The sequence below is a fragment of the Ambystoma mexicanum genome, chromosome 5q, assembly GCF_040938575.1.
Source record: "Ambystoma mexicanum isolate Mex_15411 chromosome 5q, UKY_AmexF1_1, whole genome shotgun sequence".
NCBI classification, from domain to species: domain Eukaryota; kingdom Metazoa; phylum Chordata; class Amphibia; order Caudata; family Ambystomatidae; genus Ambystoma; species Ambystoma mexicanum.
Window position 1 is genome coordinate 86444944 of NC_090933.1, and position 22921 is coordinate 86467864.

Here is a 22921-nt window from a genome sequence, read left to right on the forward strand (position 1 = left end):
TCTCCACAGAATTCTGCCCAAATCTCTTCGCTAGCAATGTTCAAAACCAGAAAATAAGCCCACCAGTTGTCCAAAAATGTGCATTATCTGTGCCCCTTTGAGGAGAAGGAGGGAAGATACTATGCCCCGGTACAAGTACAGGGGCAGGGTACAATTTTGGCACTGGTGGTCCTGGATCCCAAGCTACCCTTCTGTCCAAAAGGGCCTTTGAGGAACTAAATGCAGGAAGGGGGGAGAATTGCCAAATTCCTCTCACCTCTCTTCCTGGACAACTGCAGAACTTTGACGGGAAGGAAATTCCTGTTGAGGGGACTGCAGACTTGGACATTAAAATTGGGCGACACAAGGTGAAACACCCGGTCATAGTAGTGACTCCAGAGGGCACCCCTTGTTTACTAGGGAATGACCTCCTGAGAAGGTTGTCACCCCTAATAGATTGTGTAAACAAGGTCCTCTATACCCAGACTAGCCGACCAATAAAATTAAAACAGAGTGTCAACCATGTTAGTTTAAACGGCACCTGCCACATGGTTGAACAAAAATCTGACCAAGTAGAATTTCACTTCCAGAACAACCAAACTCCAGACATGACAGTAATAGCAGTAGGACAACAGACTGGTGATGGGAGGTCCTCTCTATTTCTGAAAATCAACCTTCCTTCCAGTTTAAGGTGGTATTCCACACTGGAAGGAAACACTCTGAAATTCTTCACCAATCCACAATCAGAAACTCCCACTCCTATAGTCCAGAAAGATGTGAAATCAGCTCAGAGCCTGGCTGATATTCAGCAAATTGGAGAGCAGTTGTTCATCCCTGTCCAGTTAAATGATGGGAAGGACTCTGTTCTCGCTCGAGTGTGTGTGAACAACGGTAAGAGCTTCATCAGCGAAGCCCTGTTCCGCCAACTCCCAAAAGCTCCAGCCATTCCCACATTCAAACTGATAGACAAATGGGAAATGGACCTGGAAGCACCTAATTCCAAACATCTCCTGCCAAGCAGGTGTATGCTCAAAATCTCCATTGGCAACAAGAGCATAGTCCATAATTGTTGGGTCGTGCGAGACGTCACTGCCGCCTTTTACTTAGGCAGTGACATTCTCAATCGCTTTGCCATTAGTTTGGACCTAATAAACTTCAAAGCTTGGTCCCGATTAGCGGATAATTCCATGGGCTTTGATGATACAGAAAAAGCATTTAGGTCAGCTCAATTGCTACCTTATGCAGTTGAAATTCAGATCAAAGAGGAAGTCACCATCCCAGAAAGGACCCGACAATTCTCCCTGGAAGTGAAAGTTAAAAGAGGACAACAATTGCAAAACCCTGATGCTTATATACATCTAAATGCTTCTCTCCAAAAGCAAGGGTTGGGGGTAAACCCAACACCATTAGTCAACATAGAACATGACACCATTCCAATAGAGGTGGATAACAGCGACTTAAAGAGTATTACTCTAGCCGCAGGCACCATTATTGGAATGGCGGTTGATGACCGACATTTTTCCATTGATCTAGGAAATGAACTGTTAGGACCAATCCCCAAGGACTGTTTTGACGGTGACAGTGATGACAACACAACACCAGATAGGATTTTCACCCGGCATGGGGGCAACTTCCAGGTGTACACTTCTTGCCCTTATGGTAAGGAAGATGTGACTTGTGACTTCAGGAGGGATGAGGTGATTTTCCAGGTTCATGAGGGCTGCCTTTCCCACCTGAAGCATCCAGTCCAAATCAGCACTCTGACCAGGGACTTCTCCACCCAGCTGGAGGAGGCTGCTGAGATAGCCAAACCAGAAGTCTTTCCAGGCTTCAGGCAGATGGTGGAAGAGAGAGTCAACCTAGCTGATGCCTGTGTGACTCTGGAACAGAAGCAAAAGTTGAAAAAAGTTTTCTTGGATTTCCAAGATCTCTTTGCGGTAGACTCATATGACTGTGGTCGCACCGACATCCACACAACAACAATCCCCACGGACCCTGGCATGACTCCAGTGTTTGTGAAGCAATATTGCTTGCCTCTTGCATCAATGGAGTCCCTTACTGAAATAATTAAGAACCTTGAGTCCCGGGGAATAATTTGTCCAATACACAGCACCTTCAATAATCCGGTGCTGGGAATATTGAAGCCAAACGGCCAGTGGAGACTCTGCGCCGACCTCAGGGAGCTCAACAAACGGGTCCATACTTCCCGATGGCCTCTGCCCTACATTGACCAAGGGCTGGCCCAGATCCAGGGGTCACAGGTATTCACTGAAATAGACCTGACCAATGGTACTGGACTGTGCCTGTCAGTAGGGAGGACCAATACAAGCTGGCTTTTACCTTTGGGGGCCAGCAGTACACATGGACCCGGACTCCCTTCGGATACCTCAACTCCGGCAATGAATTCAACATTTTCCTACACAAGGCCATGCCCGACCTGGGTGCAAGGGGTAACCTGGCTTATGTAGATGATGTCCTCATCAAACGTTCATCTGTGGAGGAACACATAGCGGAGATCCGTTATGTTCTGACCCAGTTGAGGGCCGCCGGAGCAAAACTTTCCTTTCAGAAAGCACAGTGGTGTAGAACCCGTGTTAATTTCTTGGGGCATGAGATTACTCCTCAGGGTCTCTGTCCCCAGGAAAAGAAAGTGGAAGCACTTCAGAAACTGAAAGACCCCACAACTCTGCGGGAACTAAGGAGCCTCCTTGGACTGACTAATTACAGCAGAAAGTTCATTGAGGGCTACGCAGAGATCACCAGACCCATGATTCATCTCCTGAAGGGGGGGGTGGTCAAGTGGGAATGGGGTCCAGAACAAGCCGAGGCAGTAAGACAACTCAAAAGAAGCCTCTCACAAGCGCCCTGCCTAGCTTACCCTGTCAGAAACAAGGAGTTCTTCCTGGAGACAGGGTTCTCTAATACATGCTTGACAGCAGTATTATACCAAAAGCATGACGAGGTCAATAAAGTAATCTCCTATGCGAGCAAAACTTTATCCTCTGTGGAGGAAAAATTGAACGTTTGTGAGAAGGCACTCCTGGCACGGTGTGGGCATTGAAGAATTACCGCCCGTTCATCCATGGGGAAACACATCATAGTGGAGACTCCACACCAGCCTCTGCAATATCTCCAAAGTGACAGAATCCGGGCCGGAAATGTGAGTAATTCCCGAATTACTTCCTGGATTCTGTCAATGCAAGGCTTTCCTGTGGAGGTCAGATATGGCCAAAACAAGAAGAGTCCCCTCGCGCAAGGTCTGGCTGACTTGCATGATTGTGCCAGAGAAAACTGTCTCGAGGACGAAAGTCTAAAAATCAAGGACAACATGGAGGCATACCTTAATTCCCCACACAAAGTCTTTGAAGAGGACAAGTGTGAGGGAATGCCCACTGTCTATGTGGATGGATGCTCTTACCATGTTGACAACAACGGGGAGAAAGAACTGGTGGCCGGCGTAGGGAATGCATGGGTCAATGAGTCCCCAGAACCTTCCGGTGGATAGAAAATGGATCCCCGAAGTAGTCAGGTGGCAGAATTGATGGCTGTGCATCAAGCCATCCTCACTGCTGTCCAACATCAACTCCACGAACTGGTCATAATCACAGATTCTGATTATGTACGGAGCGGGTTCGTGGAGCACCTGGTTATTTGGAAAACCAGAGGCATGTTATGTGCTAACAACAAACCCTTCAAACATGGGAAGTTGATCCAAAACATTGATGATCTGGTCACCTCGAATGAGATGACCATCTATTGGAAAAAGATCAAGGGTCATTCCAAAGTAGAGGGACCAGACAAAACTGGAAATGACTTAGCTGATCAGCTGGCCAAAACCGGGGCCATCCAAGGGGATCTAATTGAGATCGAGTCCCTGTTGGGGGAAATCCAGGTCACTGCTATCACTAGGTCCCAGACAAATGCTCACAATGATCTTTCAATTGCACAATGGAGTAAGGAGACCCCTGATGCTGATTTGATTACCGCTCAGAAGGGGGATCCAATAATTGGTAAATTTTACCAACACATTGAGGACCCTGAGAACTTTCCCCTGACGGATACCGATTACAACGGGAAAGAGGACCTAAGAGTGTTGATGAAATGTCCAAAAATGTTCTGAATCCAAGACTGTTTGCTGGTAAGGAAATCCAAAGCTGGCCACGATCAGTGGGTGGTTCCTACCTCATTCCGAAGCCTGATGTTAAGTCACGCCCATGATGCGGCCACCGCCGGTCATAGGGGGTTTCACACAACACTGGAAATCTTAAGAGAGGTTGCATACTGGCCACACATGAGGCAGGACCTCGACCAAAACTTGAAGGGGTGTCTTGTGTGTGCACAATTTCAGCCATCATCTCTCACACACCGGGCAACTCTCCGAAAGAGGGGAATGACACTGCCATGGTCAGATTTGCAAATCGACTTTGTAGGCCCTGTGATTCGCTCGTCTAGAGGAAACAAGTACATGTTGACCGTTACATGCTTGTTTACCAAGTGGGTGGAATGTCTCCCAGCCCCAAACTGCAAGGCAGAAACTGCAGCTGCCCTGATGATTAACCACATCTTTTCCCGTTTTGGTCTACCTCAAAGGATTGAGTCAGACAGGGGTAGCCACTTCACCAGTGAAGTAATGACAAAGATGTGGCAGATACTGGGGGTCAAGAGGAAGTTACATATTGCTTACCGGCCAGCTTCTTCTGGGGCAGTAGAGAGATATAACCGAAACATTGTGAGCATATTAAAGAAGTTTGTGGCAGATTCTGGGCCAAGTTGGGATATCCGATTACCTCTGATCCTAATGGCCATCAGATCTACCCCTTCATCTGCAACCAAAATGTCACCATTTGAGTTGATGACTGGACGCAAGATGGTGCTTCCCCAGCATTTGCTCTACAGAACCCAAGAGCAAACGTTGATAAATGCCTCCGCAACTCATGAGCATGTGGAGAATTTAAGGAAACACCTTCAACATGCTTTTGCCTATGCTCAGCTGAATCTAGAAAGATCAGCTGAGAGTATGAAGACCCACTATGACCTGAAAACTTCCAGGAAGGAATATCAGGTGGGGGCCCGGGTCTATTTATACAACTTCCAAAGAAACCAGGCAAGACAGCGCAAATGTTTGCCTACATGGAAGGGACCCTTTGAGATTATAGACAAGATCTCCCCTGTGGCCTACAAGATCCGCATCCCCAAAGGTGGTTTGGCAGAGGGGGAAGACAAGTGGGACCACATCAACCAGTTGAAGTGTTGCCATCCAAGGCATACTTTGCAGCAACTGGAGGAGTCCTCTGCAATCCCAGAGGGTACCGCTCCAGAGTAATTCAATTCCAACCCTAAAAGATCCTACATATAGCCTATCAAATTCTGTGTTTCTCAAGTTTATGTGTTCCTGTCTCTTAATTTAAAAAAATGTGCATGTTCATATCTGTTGAGTTCTAAAATAGATATGCCACCCCACTATATCAATGGTGGGGGAGAAATGTCCATGAATAGGTATTGCCGCTTTTCCTTTGTCGTCCTAGGAGAAAGAAAACCTGGAGACTGGCCAGGGAGGATGATCCGGAGACCGGGAGCAGAGACCTAAGGGGCCCGGGGTACTGCCCAATATTCCCATCAGGACCGGCGAGGAGAACCGAACGATCAGTACCGGATGGAGGAAAAGATGCTGAACTGTGCCATTTGCAGAATTGGAAGATTATGCGGACAAACCAGTGCGTGGGTCATAACCTTCTGTGCACCCGACTCCCCATCGACTCAAATTCAAAGTGCAGTCGCGTGGGGGGGCTTTGTTGGGTGTCCTGACCCACGTTTGAGCTATCGTGCTGCAACATTTGGTGCTGTGGGCTTAGAAAATCCAAGATGGCCAAAAAGCCCACATGTACGCCAGAATAGGAAAACTGTGCAGTACTGGCATGGAAAACATCATTATGGCCAGAACTTCCCAGAAAATGCAGAGGGAAATGCATGAAGAATAGGCTGCCACCCATTTTTGCCTAGGTTGTGAGCACAGGAGGGCGCTGCCTAAAACCACCATTGGGCTACCCACACAGTAGCCTGAAACCATTGGGAATGGCAATGCTGATTGCCAAAAGCAACCTAGAACTGTGGGGAATTCATTTTCTTAAATCCCAAAAATGGTTGCATTACCAGTACTCACCACTATCAGAAAGCCGGCGTTTTAAAACCACCAGACTTTTGTGTAAAACTGAACAAATGAAACAAAACCAGACCAAGGAAAGACTTGCTAAGAGGTGGATACAATGTAAAACTATACTCTGAAATGACTTGAAGGAAGTAATTATTTAATGTGTATGTAAAAATCGTAATAGACTTAAACTGGGGGACAAAAAGTGACATTTAGCTGAAACCTGGCTTAATGAAACTGAATTCTGCCTGACATCTACCCCCACAGGAGTTACAACCTGCTCAGCCACTCTTCCCCTTGCCAAAAGGAGTTGTCACCTCTCTGATTAGATTAGGGGTGGAGCAGCTACAGGGAGTTGAACAAAGGCCTGTCCTGGGCCCAGGCAGATGGTTTATTGGGGGGATCGTAAATGGCTTCCTTTTGAACAAAGCCCTTCCTTGACTCAGGCAGAAGTTATATTGGGGGCGTCGTAAAAGTGGCTTCCTCTTGGCAGAAACGGGGAGGGGCAGCCCCCTCTGAGGACAGGCTGAGCTTAAAGAAAGTGGATAAACTGGTTTCTCCACCATGTGACCTGGGAAGACACACCCCTGTTGGCCAGAATATGATTTTAAGAACGATGTATAACTCATAGTGCGGACTTGTCAAAATTAGCTAAATGATACCATAATTCTTGTGATTTTTCTGCCCACATTTTAAGAGGTTTTAAGACCCGGTGGTATGATCTGGGGGGTTGCTAGCGGAAAATAGGGTTTCACTCCAAATGTCTGCATGTTAAAAATCTGACACTTCATCAATTAATGTCCTTACACCTTGCGCACATGTGTGTAAATTTGGGTAAATGTCAGATATTGCAAAACCAGTTAAAAAGTGCAAAATGTTGCCATTTCTAAAAGCAAGCCCCCAGGAAGAGCAGAGTTTGAACAGAGTATACCTCATGTGATATGTGATGGCTGCATGTAATTTTAAACAACTGTGTATCTGTGCAATATGTATTTGAATTAAATATAGATTTGTGGGCAAACTGACCAGGGGAGGATCCTCTGACCCATAAAACCTACAGCATCACTCTGACTCACATTTCCTTCCCCCAATCATGGGGGAGGGGAGAATTGGGCCAATGACAAATAGAGGAGGGGCAGGCTTAGCTAGGCCCAGGCACACACCCATTTTCAAAACACATAAAAAGAGACTGCTGGGACAGGTAGAGAGATTCAATTCCATTTGCTGCGGAGCATGCTGACCGACGACTTCACATCCAGAGATCCCGACTTCAAATCCATCAATCTCCAAAGACCAGAACTTTACTTCAGAACTTAAAGCAAGGGCCTAAACCCACAAACTGAGAACTCTTCTCAGCAGGCCTCAGCATCCTCAAAATCATTTGCAGACTATTCACAGCCGGGCTGAGCTGTTGATTCTGGCCTGAAACCCTGCGCCAGAAAGATCCAGAAGCAGTGCTGTACCCAGAGAAAGCAGAGCAGTATACAGAACCAGAGGCCAGAGATCCAGAGTGACCCAGACCGCTGTTAGCAGAACCAGAGAGCTGACCCAGATCACTGTGAAGTGCCGAGACCAGAACCGGAGTCCAGTCCAAAACCTGACCAGATCCGTGGCGAGGCCTATTTCAAAAATATATTGTGAGTACCTAGCAGAACTGTGCAGAACCAATCTCTTAATTAAAATAATCTAATCCAAACTATTTTAATCTAACCAGAACTGCCTCCTAGAAGTTGTCACTTGTTATTTTGTAAAGCTGCACCACTGTCACTTGTCAATTCTGCAGCTGCATAGCTGTCACTTGTCATTTTGAGTTTACTTAAAATCCGAAAAACTACCTTTATTTAATCGTCCGTATCTCTGGAACCGTTTGGGCTAGGAACTTGGTTTAACTTTCCTCTGTAAACTCAGCATCTTACCTTTCCAACAAGCCTAGAACCTAGACTTCCTACTCCTTATACTTATTACGCAATCACGATTCACGCACTTGCGAATTTTACCGCGATTTGCGATTTGGGTAAAAATCCAGCCACATGTAACCATCAGCAGTCATTTCTTTCCTTGCTAAAAATTCGTTTGCCTCTTAATCACCATCTCTGAATCATTGCTAAAGTGAGCCTGCACTCATCCCTAGTATCTCTCACTCACCCTGAACCTCCTAAAGGGAATTAAAAGCATTTTCAGCATATTTCTCACTGCATTGTCACCATATTCAAAGCATTTTGCCTGTGTTTCAAAACTCCTATCTGTTGTGTAAGCTGCTGGGGGGAATTGAACTGAATTCTATTTGATTACATTCCTAAGAACTGTGTGCTCTCATCTTCATCTCCTTACATTGCATAAAGGGGGGGGTGAATTGGCCAAGAAAGTGATTACATTGTCTTTTGCTGAAATCCTATCAAGTTATTTTCTGTACTGCATTTTCATGCCACATTGCATCTATTGAAACCATAAAAGTATTGTTGCTATCTTATCCATCCTATACCCACTCATCATTGATTATAAAGAAGTGTGCTAGTGCCAGACTATCCATTATTGATTACTGCTCAGATTAAGTGTGATATTCAATTATTAATTCATTATAAAAGTGATATATATATATATATATATATATACTGTTAATTTTTTTTTTCAAATAAACCTTTTAAACTTGCAAAACAGAACTACTTCTTGGCTCAGTGGGGTCAGGGGGATTCTAAGAGAGGGGTGTTATATAGGGTTAGTCATCCAGAACTCATGAACTGGACATAAAGATATATCAATAAGGGTTTCCATTCAGTATCCCAGACTAGGCATTGACTTAGCTGTAGTGTTGAATTGAATCTTCTTACAGGGTGGGAAAAGGGAGGTGGGCCGGGAGAAGGAAGCGGCAAAGGGTGGAAAGAAGGCGCCGAGTGCACACACGATTGGATTCAACGAAATTAATTCCCACACAAAATAAACGAGTATAGGGGTCGCTGGTGCGATTTAGATTTAATGTGTTAGCTACTAACAAAATGTTGTGCATACGTAATAGGAGTCCAAGACATTTGCCAATCTGCAGATTTTGTAAAAATCAAGACACGAGGGAAGATCTGCAGCATTTCTTATTGCATTGTCAAGCTCTGATGCCTCAACGTATTTTATTCTTTGGTAAATGTGTGTATGATTTGACACAAATTGACATAGGAAACCTGTGGCTAAATATATTAGGGCGAGGGGTCTGTTTCCCTAATCATTTCAGTGATTAGTTAAAATATGTCACTAACGTATAGTTCTATTCTTTTATCTATTTTAAATTTGGACATTTTAAGTATTTAGTTGTGGTTTGAATATGTTTTGTGTAATTTTAAAAGCTTTGATATAAACCAAAAACAATACAGATTCATACTTGCCAACCCTACCGATTTAGGCGGTAGGATACCGCTTTTTAAGCAGTCCTACCGCCTACCGACTTCTGTGGCTGCACTACGGCCTTTTCAGGCCTCTGTCTGAGGCCCCAGAGCACTGGGGGCGTGACGGCCCCATTTCAGATTTTGATTGATGACAGAGGCGCCTCTGTCATCAATCAAAATCTGAGATGGGCGGCCGTCACGTGACTCCGGCTCTGCCCTGCTGCGCACCAAGCAAGGCTGTTTGTGTGTCAATATGTCTGCATTAGTGGCAGTGCCTGCAGCGCCGTCAGTGCCATCCTTCGGGCAGTGCTGGTCACAGTGCCTATTCTCACTTTGCTGAGAACCAACGCAGCCTCGTGTTCGTCGTATGTCCACCCTCTATCTAAACGAAACGGCGCTGCTTGCGGAGTCTCAGCTGGCTGAAACGAATACGGCCTGGAGAAGGAGGCGTGTGAAAGGTATTTATTTTTCAAAAGAAAAAAGTCATGGCATTAAAGAAATAAGGAGCTTAGAAACCCATACTGGAACACTAGCAATGCTCCTGGCAGTTAGTTTGCGGCACGCCTACTATTTCATTGTGTAATGGGGAGACTCAACTATGTAGACTAGTGTAAAGCACGTGATGGGGTTAGATGTTTTCCAAAGAATCTGCTCACGAATAAAAGTAGACATTCCGGTGGGCGATGCCATTTGGGTACAGTAAGAGCCGTGCTAGTCTCTGACAGTGTGGCGCCCCCGGGCAGGTGGGCAAAGACAAGTACAAAGGTGAAACAGTGCTGCGTTTCCACTTTTATTTTCTATGCATCTTGCACAATTAATCAGCCACCTTGAATGGATCGTTAGGCATTGAACATAAACATACACCTAGAAAGTAACAGCAGGTAAGCAGGTTACAAATGAACTCTTCCATTAACCAGCACGAGGATTTCAACATCTCATATAAAGGTATTTCCTGCGCACCTCAAGGGCAGTGCAAAGCATCTCTCTCATGTTAGCTGTGATCTCTGACCTGCCAACTAGATTACAGCACGATCCTAGTCCACAGCCTGTAGCCTGCACGCACTGTCTCTACTTCATGCTGAGGAACAACGAGGAGGTGGCAATTAAGGGATTTAGGGCCTCATTACACGGATGGCGGAGAACCATGGTGCTATTAGCGCCATGGTTCATGCCGGTAAAATACCGGCATCGCCTTGGCGGAAAGGGGAATTACCGCCCCATTCCAAGGTTGCCGGGCAGTGATTCCCCCTTCCCCCATTGCCCTTCCCCATTCCCATTTTTGCCCCATAGGGCTTAATGGGAATGGGGAAGGCGCTAATTACGGTACCGCAAATTGCGGTACCGTAATTAGCTCCCTGGGTCCCTTTGTGGGTTGGTTTTTAACGACTGCAAAAAGCAGGCGTTAAATCCCCCAACCCGCAAAGGGACCTCGTAGTAAGGCGGTAAGGATTTACCGGTACCGGTATTTTACCGGTACCGGTAAACCCTTACCGCCATCCGTGTAATGAGGCCCTTAGTTTCAATTGTGCCTCGCTGTGCCATCAAAGCACTACACAAAAGAAAGGGGGGCGCCCAATACAAGCTGTAATGTGTTTTTAATGGGTCTGTGCTCATTAGCAGGGGCCTAGCATGCCAAGGTGGGATGGGAGGGAGAGGGGCTGCAAGGAGGTTAAGGCAGGGGAGTGGGAGGAAGGGGTAGGCCACGGGTCCCAAGGAAATTACTACATGGTATGGTTCCTACCGCAAGCCCACGTGTTTGTGTTGCCTGAGATGAGCTTCTAGACAATGATACATGTTTTCGTAGCCTCCGCTTGTTTCAGATGAGAGGGAGACATCATGTATGTGTGTACTTCATTAGAACGTGCCACATGTATATACATTGCTCCGGAGCCTCGCAGACACAATCGGTGTGGTCGTGGTAAGGGAGTCTGCGAAATAGCGGTGTAGAAGAGACAGGCTGACAGGCTTACATACACACTCGCCCAAACAACGCATCATACCAGCACTGAAAGAGCTGAGCTCGTACTGTGGGGTTGGTTGCCGAGCCAGTGATATGTTAGGGTTCTTTCCCTGTTCCCACTGTGCGATGCTCTCTAGCGCGTCTCACGTGCAGGAATACCTACCTGCTTCCCCCATGCTCACGCTCCAGAGTCCGCCGCCGCCCCCCCACCAGGGTCGGCGCAGGCATGACGCTCTTGTGCATCGGTCTTCACCCTGGTACACGCCAGACCCAAAATGATATAAATTAGTTGTAAGTGTGTAGAGGTCTGTCAGAGTTTTATGATGTATGCACAAAGCGACAGGCCCAATATTACACTCAGGCAACTGCAAGCAGCGGAAGGCACCAAGTTGGCCCTAAAAACTTGACTTCTGGCCTTAAAGTAAGGTGGGTAGCAAAATGGCATTTTTCTTGGGGCAGCATACATCTTTATGCCAGTCCGACAAAGCAACATTCTCAAAAGTACGGCAAAGCAACATTCTCAAAAGTACAAAAAAACTGATTGCATAAAAAGCTGGTCACACCTTGTATTTCAGATCTTTAAATATAAAAGGCTCAGCTTGTGTCCCTATTTCTTTTAAGGGCGCAAGGCAAACTACACCTCTAAAGGCAGGGGCCCTACTAGGGATTGTGTCGAACAGTTCTGGTTTGGCCCAATCTATTCAATGTGTGTGACCGTGCAGTTAGGGCTGTACTGCCCCTTTTGTGGAGGGATCACGCCTGATTTTAACATGACCTTTCACTTTCTGTAATGGCATGGCAGTCTGAAAAAGGATGGTCTGGAGGGTTGCCCAAAGCAACACCAGAGATTATGCCTCATTGAAAACCATTCAGTCATCTGTTCAGTTTTGCACTGGTCCGAGAGGAAACCGGCCCGATTTCAGGCAATAGCATAGCATTTTTGGGTATGGATGAACAGTGAACACCTGCCTATGCAGACCTAGCCTGTGTTCTTCTCCGAATATATCTTTGAGCCGAGAGATATGACTAATTCAAATCTGGACACGTCTTTAATCAGGCTTGAGTAAACTTGTGCCCATTATGGAAGAATGTTGCACTCTGAGCTGAATAAATCTTTGATTGGGTCTGAGCGAAACGACACCCTTGCCCCCAACCTCACCCCTTTCGATCCTTTTTGGTAAGATAGCTCAGCGGGTTGAGCGCTCGCTGATGAGATCTGAGCGTGATCTGCAGGTCGCAGGTTCGAATCCCGGCAAGGCCAACTCAGCCTTTCATCCTTCTGAGGTCGATAAATGAGTACATATTTCGGTTGGGCGATATTGTATGTAAATATGTGCTCTGTAAAGCGCTTTGGATTAAGGTGCTATATAAATAACACACCATTATCATTACTCTAAACCTTGCTTGCCTCTCGAGAAAGGCTAATATTGCATCTTTCTGGAAATTGACAAAATGTACTGGGGGACACCACCACCCTCCCTTCCCGGGTGGAGGAAGGTGAATTGCCAGTGGTGGGGGTTGCGATTGAGGGGGCTGAGCTAGGCGTCATATAATGTCCATAGCCTGAATATAGGATGCTGGCGGCTTTGCTTAAAAACAGCGTATTTTGACAACTAAAACATGACCAATTCATCAATCAAATTGTGCATTCCTTCTGAGCCTGCCTATTTCATGTCAGAACAGTCACTATGACAGTAAAATGTATGCAAAGCATGAGGCATGGGACTCACACATCTCATTGCTCGTGGTTCAGTCAGCAAGGGCTTGGTCAGTGCTATGTACTCACCTCATTGTCTTTTCACACCAGTTCCCCCACAGCAGGCCCTTGCTGACATAGAAGGATTTATAGCTGTTAAGTGGATATTTCGTGTTTCAGCTCCCTGCTGTGTGGGCATCTCAACATAATCTTTGTCAATTAACCCTCTGCTTTATTTCTTTGTCTCCCTTGTAATGTATGCACCTGACAGATGCCTCTGACTGTTTTCCACTCAAGGGGGGTACCCGACCATTATGTTGATGTGGATGCCCACACATCCTCAGCTGGGCCTTGGCAAGGGCAGTGAGTCTTTGTGGCAAACTGAAAGTTGCCTGTGTGTTTGTTTTATGTGAGAAATAAAAATTCTGGCCAGTTAATAGCCTGGTGTTAACTCCATACAAGAATATAATTTAAACAGTTAATATCTGGACATCACACGTGCCATTGGTTGCATTTGAATGCTTTAGTGGCACTTAGTTAACCTGAGTGAAAAGAGATACAGAGTTTGTTAGAATACCTAAGGTTGAGGGATAAAGTCAACATATTTTAGACCATGAGACCAGAGAAATCTGAATAAGCCTTGAACGACCTTCAAGGGGCACACAGAGACCCGTGTCCCTACAAAGGCCTGCACTCAATTCATGTCTGCTCTTGTGAGAGTACTCAGTGTATATATAATGTAAAAATATCATTATGTCCATGCCCTTCTTCATCACAGTACTTCTTGAAGGTGGTCTGCCTGACTTCTAACAGAACCCTGTCACAATTTATTTTCACAATTCCCTCTCCCCCTACCTCCTGTGCTGTGAGGGGCTATGACTATGAAAATGTGGGTAAGGGTCCTATTGAAAGGCAGGTCGCTTTCAATAAGTACTCTGACAAGGAAGAGTTGGGCTATGAGTAATGAAGATTAACCATTCGTAATCAGAGCATTAGAGCAGGATTTGCAATAAAAGACCCGGGTGCTAGACATTAAAAAGGAATTTTGGGCAAACTCTTGCATATCTTGGCATTTGTACTTTGCTAAATGGTTTCAAGATGTATACTTTTAACCCAGTTTACCCAGGCCTGTCAAAGGCCTTTGTGTGACAACAGTCAAGACCTTTCACAGGCCCCCGGTAGTGTATCTTTATCGTGTGATATCTGACTGACTGTCTAAGAAAGTGAGTGATATGTTATGTTAGACTGTAATGGACCTTTCACAGGGCGGGCCCAGTGATAAATTGTCAGTGTGCGATGTCTCTACTTTCCCGCTGTTGCTCGCCACATCTCCTTAGCCGGTGGGTTTCTTCCAGTTTAAGGCACAGTAGGTTCTTTCATGGTTTCGCTGTCTCGCTAACTTGTGAGAAGTAAATGTAAAATCTTCTGTCTTGCACTTTATTTTGCACCCTAATGGAAGCTTTCATGATGTTGCACCTCTTGACATCCTTTGTCTTGGTACCCATTATTATAAAGTATTATTGTAGCTTTTATATCCCTCAGAACTGGACTCAGGAGCCCTGCATGAAAGCAGATTGTGACAGAGGAAGAAACCAGGCAAGATAGTTCAGAAATTATTATTGACCATGTCAAAGCCAGCTCGGTGGGACAATGTACACAAGACATCATGGGAAGAGACATATCCATTTCTAAAGCCTTCAAGACTGGGCACAAAGGAGGCTCTCTGCACAATATGTAGGTGTGATTTCTCCATAAGACACGGTGGCATGGCAGATTTGAAGAAACATATTGCCACTTCAAAACACAAGTCACGTGCCTCTGCAGTTAGTGGAACAAGTAGTATAATAGCTTCTATGCAAACATCATCACAACTCTCTCACAAAGTCATAAAAGCAGAAGTTTTTTTTCAAGGGCTAATTGTCAAGCGTAATTTGCCAATTAGTGTAAATGATGAATTTTCCAAGATGGCTGCTGTCATGTTTCCAGACAGCAAAATTGCTCAGTCATACTCATGTGGCCGAACCAAAGGAAGCCATATCATCAATGCAATTGCTGCTGATGCCATGCAGGATTTAAAGGTGTTCCTTGCTGTCAATAAAAAGTGGTATTCTCTTGCAACCGATGGAAGTTCAGATGAGGAGGATAAGTTTTTTCCAGTGGTTATAAGTCATGAAGACCAAACATCTGGCCTAGTTGTACATTCTTTTCTGGACATGCCAGCTGTTAATGAAGCAACAGGTGAAAATATTTACATTGCTGTAAAAAGATCATTGGAAGAGACAAATCTTAGTCTTGCACGGTGTGCCTCATTGTCTTGTGACAATGCTTCTGTTATGACTGGGAAAGGCAAGGGAGTTCTTGGGCATCTGAAAAAAGATAGGCAGCTATATATATGATGGGGTGCCCATGCCACCTTTCTCATCTAGCTGTAAAAAATGGAGCGAAGGCTCTCATTCGCTTCAATCCAGAAGAATTTGCTATTGACTTATTTTACCAGTTTGAAAAAAGTGCAAAAAGAAAATCTAAATTGCGGGAATCCCTACTTTTTTGTGATCAGGAAATTCGTAAGGTGCTCAAACATGTAAGTACAAGATGGCTGAGCCTCAGTAAATGTCTTGAAAGAGTTCTAAAATTGTGGGATGGTTTGAAATCTTACTTTCTTACAAACTACGAGGATGATGAGCCAAGTGAGGAGCCAGCAAGAAAACGGCAAAAAAATCTAAAAGGTGGAGACAGAGAACGACGACTAGTGAAAGTTTTCAAAGACCCTATACTGAAGTGCTATGTTCTGTTTCTCCATGCTATCATGCCCAATTGTGATAAGTTTAATGTCCTACTCCAGATAGAGGCTCCTATGATACATGTGCTGCACCAGTCACAGATCAAACTATATGAGTCAATTCTGTCATGCCTGGTAAAGCCAGAGATCATTGAGCAGCATAAGGATGACATTTTAGAGGTTGCTTTTATTGACCCGCGCAATCATCGAAGTGATTCTGATTTGTTCATTGGCTATGGGGCACGACAGGCGATAAGGCATTCTGATATCGAGGGGACACATACAGTTGGAGCATTTAGGAAACAAGTGAGAGAATTTTATATTAAGGTGCTAACATACATCAAAACTAAGTTTCCCCTCTATGATCCAGTGGTAAGGAATGCCACATTTTTGTCTCCAAACATGCGGATGACCTCGTCATTTACAAGTATTGAGGAGTTGTGTAACGTTTTCCCTGATGTTGTTCCTGAAGAAGATATGCAGCAACTTTCTCGAGAATTCTTAGACTATCAGTCTACTACACTTCTGCCAACCTGGCAAGATGGAATTACAAGAATTGATCAGTTCTGGGAAGATCTTTCCAAATTGAGGGATCCTGCAGATAACTCTCTTCGCTTCAAGGTGCTGTGTGTTCTGTCAAAGTACATTCTGTTAATACCTCACAGCAATGCTGTTATGTCACACGGGAAACGGGGGTCTGCCGCTCTCTTCCCCTCCTGGCGAGTCTACCCGCGCATCTGCTTCCGGGGGCTCGCCGGGAGGGGAGTGGCGGGCTACAGGGCTGGCGGCCTTCGGCACATGCGCGGAAGGCCTCTCTCTCGGCTCCGCGCATGCGCCGTGGGCCGAACTCATCTCCCTAGCGGGGCTTGCTTCTCAAGCCTCGTTATGGGTCCGCCGGCGTCCGGAAACGGAACGGCTTGCGTCCCAGGCCTTTCGGGCGCCGGCGGCCCATAAAAGAGGCCGCAATTCTCAGCGAGTCGCGTCTCAACGCGGTTCGCTTCGCTTGCCTCGTTGTTCCTGCCTCTCACTTACCAGCGGCCTGTCCTGGGCCAGCTTGCCTCCTGCACTTACCTGTGGCCTGTTCTGGGCCAGCTTGCCCCCTGCACTTACCTGTGGCCTGTTCTGGGCCAGCTTGCCTCCTGCACTTACCTGTGGCCTGTTCTGGGCCAGCTTGCCCCCTGCACTTACCTGTGGCCTGTTCTGGGCCAGCTTGCCTCCTGCACTTACCTGTGGCCTGTCCTGGACCAGCTCTCTTCCAGCCTTACCTGTGGCCTGTCCTGGGTCAGCTTACCTTCAGTCCTTACCTGTGGCCTGTCCTGGGTCAGCCTATCTCCTGCCCTTACCTGTGGCCTGTCCTGGGTCAGCCTACCTCCTGCCCTTACCTGTGGCCTGTCCTGGGTCAGCCAGTCTCCGGCCCATACCTGTGGCTTGTCTTGAGCCAGCCTGCCTCCAGCCTTACCTGTGGCCTGTCCTGGGTCAGCCAGTCTCCAGCCCATACCTGCGGCTTGTCTTGAGCCAGCCTGCCTCCAGCCTTACCTGTGGCCAGTCCTGAGCCAACCTACCTCCAGCCTTACCTGGGGCCTGTCCTGAGCCTGCCTGCCTCCAGCCCTGACTGTTGTCGGCACTGTGTCTGCCCATCTTCAGACTTACCCGGGACTTGCCCAGTACCAGCTAGTCTCCAGCTGTTCTCTCTCTTCCTGTTTTGCCTACCTCCGAACCTAATCCTGCAAACCTCTGGAACTATCAGCACCAACCGGACTTTCTATCAGCTGTAATTCCTCACTGTTACATTGGTTCCGGAAGATTCATGATATCTACAATCGGCTCTACCTAAACTACAGTGTCACCAACCTGAGCCATCAATCCTCGAGTCACGCTCATCTGGACAGTACTTATCGTGACATTGGGGGTCGGTCCACCCTTCACCCAGTTCCTCTTTTGGGTGGCGGAGGGGCTGATTCCTCGTGCCGCTAATTCATCAGTTCCTGGACTCCAGACTGGCGACCTCAGCAAGACCAACCACCAAGATTACAGGTACGCGGTCCTCTCGGGCCGATCAGCTTAACAAATGCATTCTGTGAAACTCTGTTCAATATGGTACGGAAAGTGACAACTGATGTGAGGAGTCAGCTGGGACGGAGTCAAGAAGGCCATGCTTCTGACAGTGTGTATGCAGCCCATACAGGTATTAGGAATACACTCTGTGGCATTTTATCAGCAAAGGTCAATGTGTTTAGCAATACTGACCCTTACAAGTGGAAACCATCTGACAAGTTAATCAAGAAAGCAAAATCGTCTACATACCAAACATTATTGGCTAGGAGGGAGAGCAGTGGCCCTACAGCAAGCACAAGTTCAGGACCATCCGTCTAATTGTGAGAGAGACATTCAAGAAAAGGGTCCCAAAAGGAGAAGCAATATGTCACACATTATAAGAAAGTAAATAGTGTACTAAATATGCTAGAACAAACAGGTTTCAACATGTTTACAATTTCCACTTTGTACGGTCAGTATGTGCTCTGCTCTAATACACAATAAGTATTATATGTTGTTTTATCTTAATTTGTACCTAATTCTCTGATGCTTATTTGTTTAACTATAAGGTTAGGTTTTCTAACACCACTTCTACTCATCTTTTGTTAAAAATGTCGGCTTTGTTAGGCCTCTGCAAAAGATAATCTCATTGAACCCATGGTACAGTTTGTTGTTTATAAAGTTATTGAATTTAGCTACTGAGTGAGAATATTATCACTATTTATTTTGCTTGTTTTTACTTAACAGAGATGTTGTTCTTTTTAAGAAAAACTATTAAAATGTTTTATTCCTAAAGAAGTAGTACACGTCCTAATCTAATAAAATGTTAACCAGGTTTCATTAACTTCTAAAAATCTTAAATGAATGGAGAATGTATACATCATTGTTATGGGTATGTTTGAAGGGGAAAACCTGTGTTAATGAGGAAGAAGCTGGTCACAGTGTGCACAGCTCACATATTTGGTACATTTTTTTCTAATGATGGGTCAGAGGATCTGGATAGGCCACACCAGGCAGTCGTTTCCTGTGAGCTCTTCAAAGCCATGTCACTTGAGGTCATTTTCTGTGAGGTCACAGGGTCAAAGTTCACGTCACATTGCCTGTGATGTCATGTCCTATCATTTCATTGGGTCAAATTGATGTGACATCATTTCCTGTGATGTCATCATTATGCTAATTACTATTTTTGAACCTTTAAGATTCCTACAGATTTTTGGTCACAGAATGTTGGCATGTATGCAGATTGAAAGAGAAAAATTGCATGTACCAAAATTAAATGAATGGTACTAGGGCTGGATAGGTCACTCATGCCCACAGTGACCCAATTTGAAAGATGTGGTCACGTGATGGCCATGTAAAAAGCATTTCAAGTAGGAAACATTGCCTTTTCAGCAGACGACCCTAAAATGCACAATTATCTGGAATCATCATTTTTATTCGCACTTCTGGAACCAAGTAAAAAGTATTTTTGAGATAACTTAAGTATCGCTTCACAGATTTCCTGCCAGCGTGTACATGGCAATCATGTTAATTCCAGGGGGTGCGCTTACATGAATGCCTATACGAAACAGCAATGGACTGTTATACAGTAAAAGCCTTGTTAACAGGCACCGGGCCCTGTCATTAACAGAAGCATTCTGCATGTTAAAAATGCCGAGCAATAAAGCGGAAAATACAGATTTACATTTTGTTTAACGATATCAATCTTAAAACCTTAGACAGGATACCATTTCTATTTCCCCAACTCGAGAGCGAGCGAGTACTGTGCTCCTACAACATTGTTTGTACATATAGCAAAACATTAATAACCAAAAGTAAAAAGGTGTTTACCAGTTTGGTGTGATAGGAGGAGATCGTGAAGGAAGGCTTTTTGTTTCCAGGTGCTCGACCGATACGGATCGTCGTAAAGTCGGGTTCCACACCATGCCACCTATCACCTTCCTGCAGAACTGGCTGCTGGTAGACCTGAAAGGCACGGAGACCGTCAGCAGCTGAATCACAGGCGAACAAAGCAGCCAGGCGCACTAGAATGCAATTCAATACAGGAATACGGTGTACGACAGCACATTGTTCCACACTCTCAGCAACGCACGCGTGCACATTCAGCAGGAAACTGCCCTTGGTTCGGTCAGGTCCAAACATAGTCCCCTCCCCGCTTCAAAACAAAACGGGGTTTTTGCCTTCACTTAGTGCAGTACTCTACAGACCAGACCCATGAACACTTGCAATGTTTTTTTTATTAAAAAAAAAATGCTGGCCTGCTATAGCACTGTTTTACGGTAATAAAAAAGGTTAATTGCTTTGTCTTAGAAATGGCGGCTACAAAAGCACAAAAGTCAATGAAGCTCTTTCATGGTCTTAACACCACAAAATGAAGTTAGGAAAAAACTTTAATTAGAAAACCATCGACAGATTTCCTTTAAAAAAGAATGTCCCAGATCACAACAGCATTTCACTTATGAAGTGCACGGTTCCCTTGAGCAATAACAGCCCCAATGTAAAAACGCATTGCTGGAAAACTATCCTGATTGAGTTTAGATAAAACAATCCATATAAATCACACCTAACAAATAAAATACTGAAAACATTAAACTTAAAGTTACGTTCCTAAAGAGACAAGTAGATAGAATATACATCAAGGACGTTTATAATCTCCAATTCGCCCTTTGCCTGCACCTAAAAGAAAACGGCCTACGACACTGTATTTTATTTTATTTATTTGAATTTGTAAAGCGCACTACAGCCCAAGGGCACTGAGGCGCTGTTGCAAGACTATGGGCCTCATTACGAGGTGGGCGGAATGGGTTTAACGCGCCGGTAATTGTGCTGGTAAACCCATTCCGCCCTATTACGAGGTTCCCTTGCGGAACCCGCAATGAACGTCTAGTGAGAACAGACGTCCTTTGCGGGTCCCGCAAGGGGACCAGGGAGCTAATAAAGGGCCTGTTATTAATGGGCCCGTTATTAGCTCCCTCCCCGTTCCCATTGAGCCCTATGGGGGCTTAAATGGGGATGGGTTTTTTGAATGAGAAATTACCGGGTCCTCCAAGGTTGGAATGGCTCGGTAATTCCTCATTCAAGGAACCCGGACCCGAGTTTGGAGGCAGCCATGCCCTTAATAAGGGCATGGCTGCCCCCAAACCCGGGTCTGTGGTCTCTGAATGGGGAAATACCGGGCCATTCCGACTTTGGAGGGCCCGGTATTTCCCCATTCAGGGAACCCGGACCATCACCATTCCCATTTGAGCCCCCATAGGGCTCAATGGGAATGTGGAGCATGCTAACAACGGGCCCGTTAATGAGGGGCCAGCTGTTAGCATGCTGGTCCCCTTGCGGGACCCGCAATGGACGTCTGGTCTGACCAGACATCCAGAGTGGGTCCCGTGAGGGGACCTCGTAATGAGGCGGTCCGGGGTTAACAGAGTCAGCACCTTTACCGGCGCCGTTAACCCCTTACGGTCTCACTTGTAATGAGGCCCTATGTCTCAATCGGGCACCAACGTTATGAGAATTGGCGTTACAAACGTCCACTGTGTGCAATGCACTCGCAACTCCATAGAAATGCGCAAGACTCCTCTGCGTCTTATAAATATCAACAAACTCTTTCTCCATGCCACATCATAGTTTTTCCATGCTTTCGGTTCATTCAAGTGATTTCTGACCTACAAGACTTATTTGTGGTAAACTGCTGCCAACTCCTCCTTCGGCCTACAACACAAGGGGCATCCTTACAAGTCTGACTGTAACCCTACCGGTGATACCAGTGGGTTGCTGCCAGACATGTAACATTTTACAGGCGCCGGTAAAATGTAAGTCCCCGTTCCTATTGAGTCCCATAGGACTCGGAAGCGCAGGCACCAGTGTGAACAGTGCCGGCGCTTCAGTGAACGGTCTGCCTAGCGTGGTTGCTTCCACCGGCAGGGTCAGACCTGTCGGGCACAGCGGCCACAGCAGGCAGACACGTAGTTTGCCGGTCCGAAAACCAGGGTGCCGTGAGCTTACCGGCACCCTTGTTTCCAGACCGGCAAACTTCTAATGAGGCCCAAGGCATTTGCACTACAGCAAAGTGCTCCTCTATGGGCTTCCACTTCATATATTGTATCTTGTGTGCTGGTTTATTACATAATTATGACTCTGATGCTTTACTTGCACCATAGGCTCATTGAACATTTGTTACTTTCTTTTTTTACTTATTGTTTATTATGGTTGTATCCACTTTTAAAACTAGTTACTTGACTCCCTTCTGTATTTTCTTAAATCACATTGCTAAAAGAACTTTGATTATAATTAGCCTTTTTATTTTTCTACATGTCTATTTTTCTGTATTCATTCATCACCTATCATGGGCGGTATTCAGAGGTTTGTGTTTCTACCAGAATACAGGGATGAGGAACTGTTTGCAGGGCAAAGTCAGCAGCCAATTCTGTTGCTAGCAGGGGGTGAATATTCACCAGATGACGAACCGAGTTGAATGGGAGATATTTCCACTTGGTGTGCCCGTCACCTATTGTCACAAAAATTCCACCTGAAAGGCCTACACCTCAGAAGGTGATCCTCCATCACTATACATAAATCAGCAAACCGACTTCTCGCCTGCGTGCCTTAATCAGTCTGTTCTTAGGATGGTGCTCATGTACAAACTTTGTGGCACTGTTCGTCCTTGTGTTCCAAGCAATGACCGAGTATGGGGTCCATCCCTTTTACATTATACATTTTTACAAACTGATATGAAATGACTGTACAATGCAGAAGTGCATCAATCTCCATCATTCTCTATACTTAATATGTCAAATGGACCCTTTTTGATAGTCAACCAATCATTGTTCTCATTTTATGTACCATTTTCTTCTCTCAAAGCAAATCCCCACAGACATTCATGTCTGTAGAATAGATTCTTTTAGACACTGTCCAGCAAATATTTTAATGGCCTTAGATCATAAATTGTATACAACTT

General features: G+C 45.6%; 1 protein-coding gene across 8 annotated transcripts in view; it reads right to left on the reverse strand.

The window, feature by feature from the left end:
• The window catches only part of PTPN3 (protein tyrosine phosphatase non-receptor type 3), a 2254194-nt gene that overhangs the window by 1060016 nt on the left and 1171257 nt on the right, over nt 1-22921 (reverse strand). For all 8 annotated transcript variants that reach the window (XM_069620560.1, XM_069620561.1, XM_069620557.1 and 5 more), the window contains one exon: nt 19798-19932. In XM_069620560.1, coding sequence (XP_069476661.1) covers nt 19798-19932 — 135 coding nt within the window. The remainder of the gene's footprint in view (nt 1-19797; nt 19933-22921) is intronic.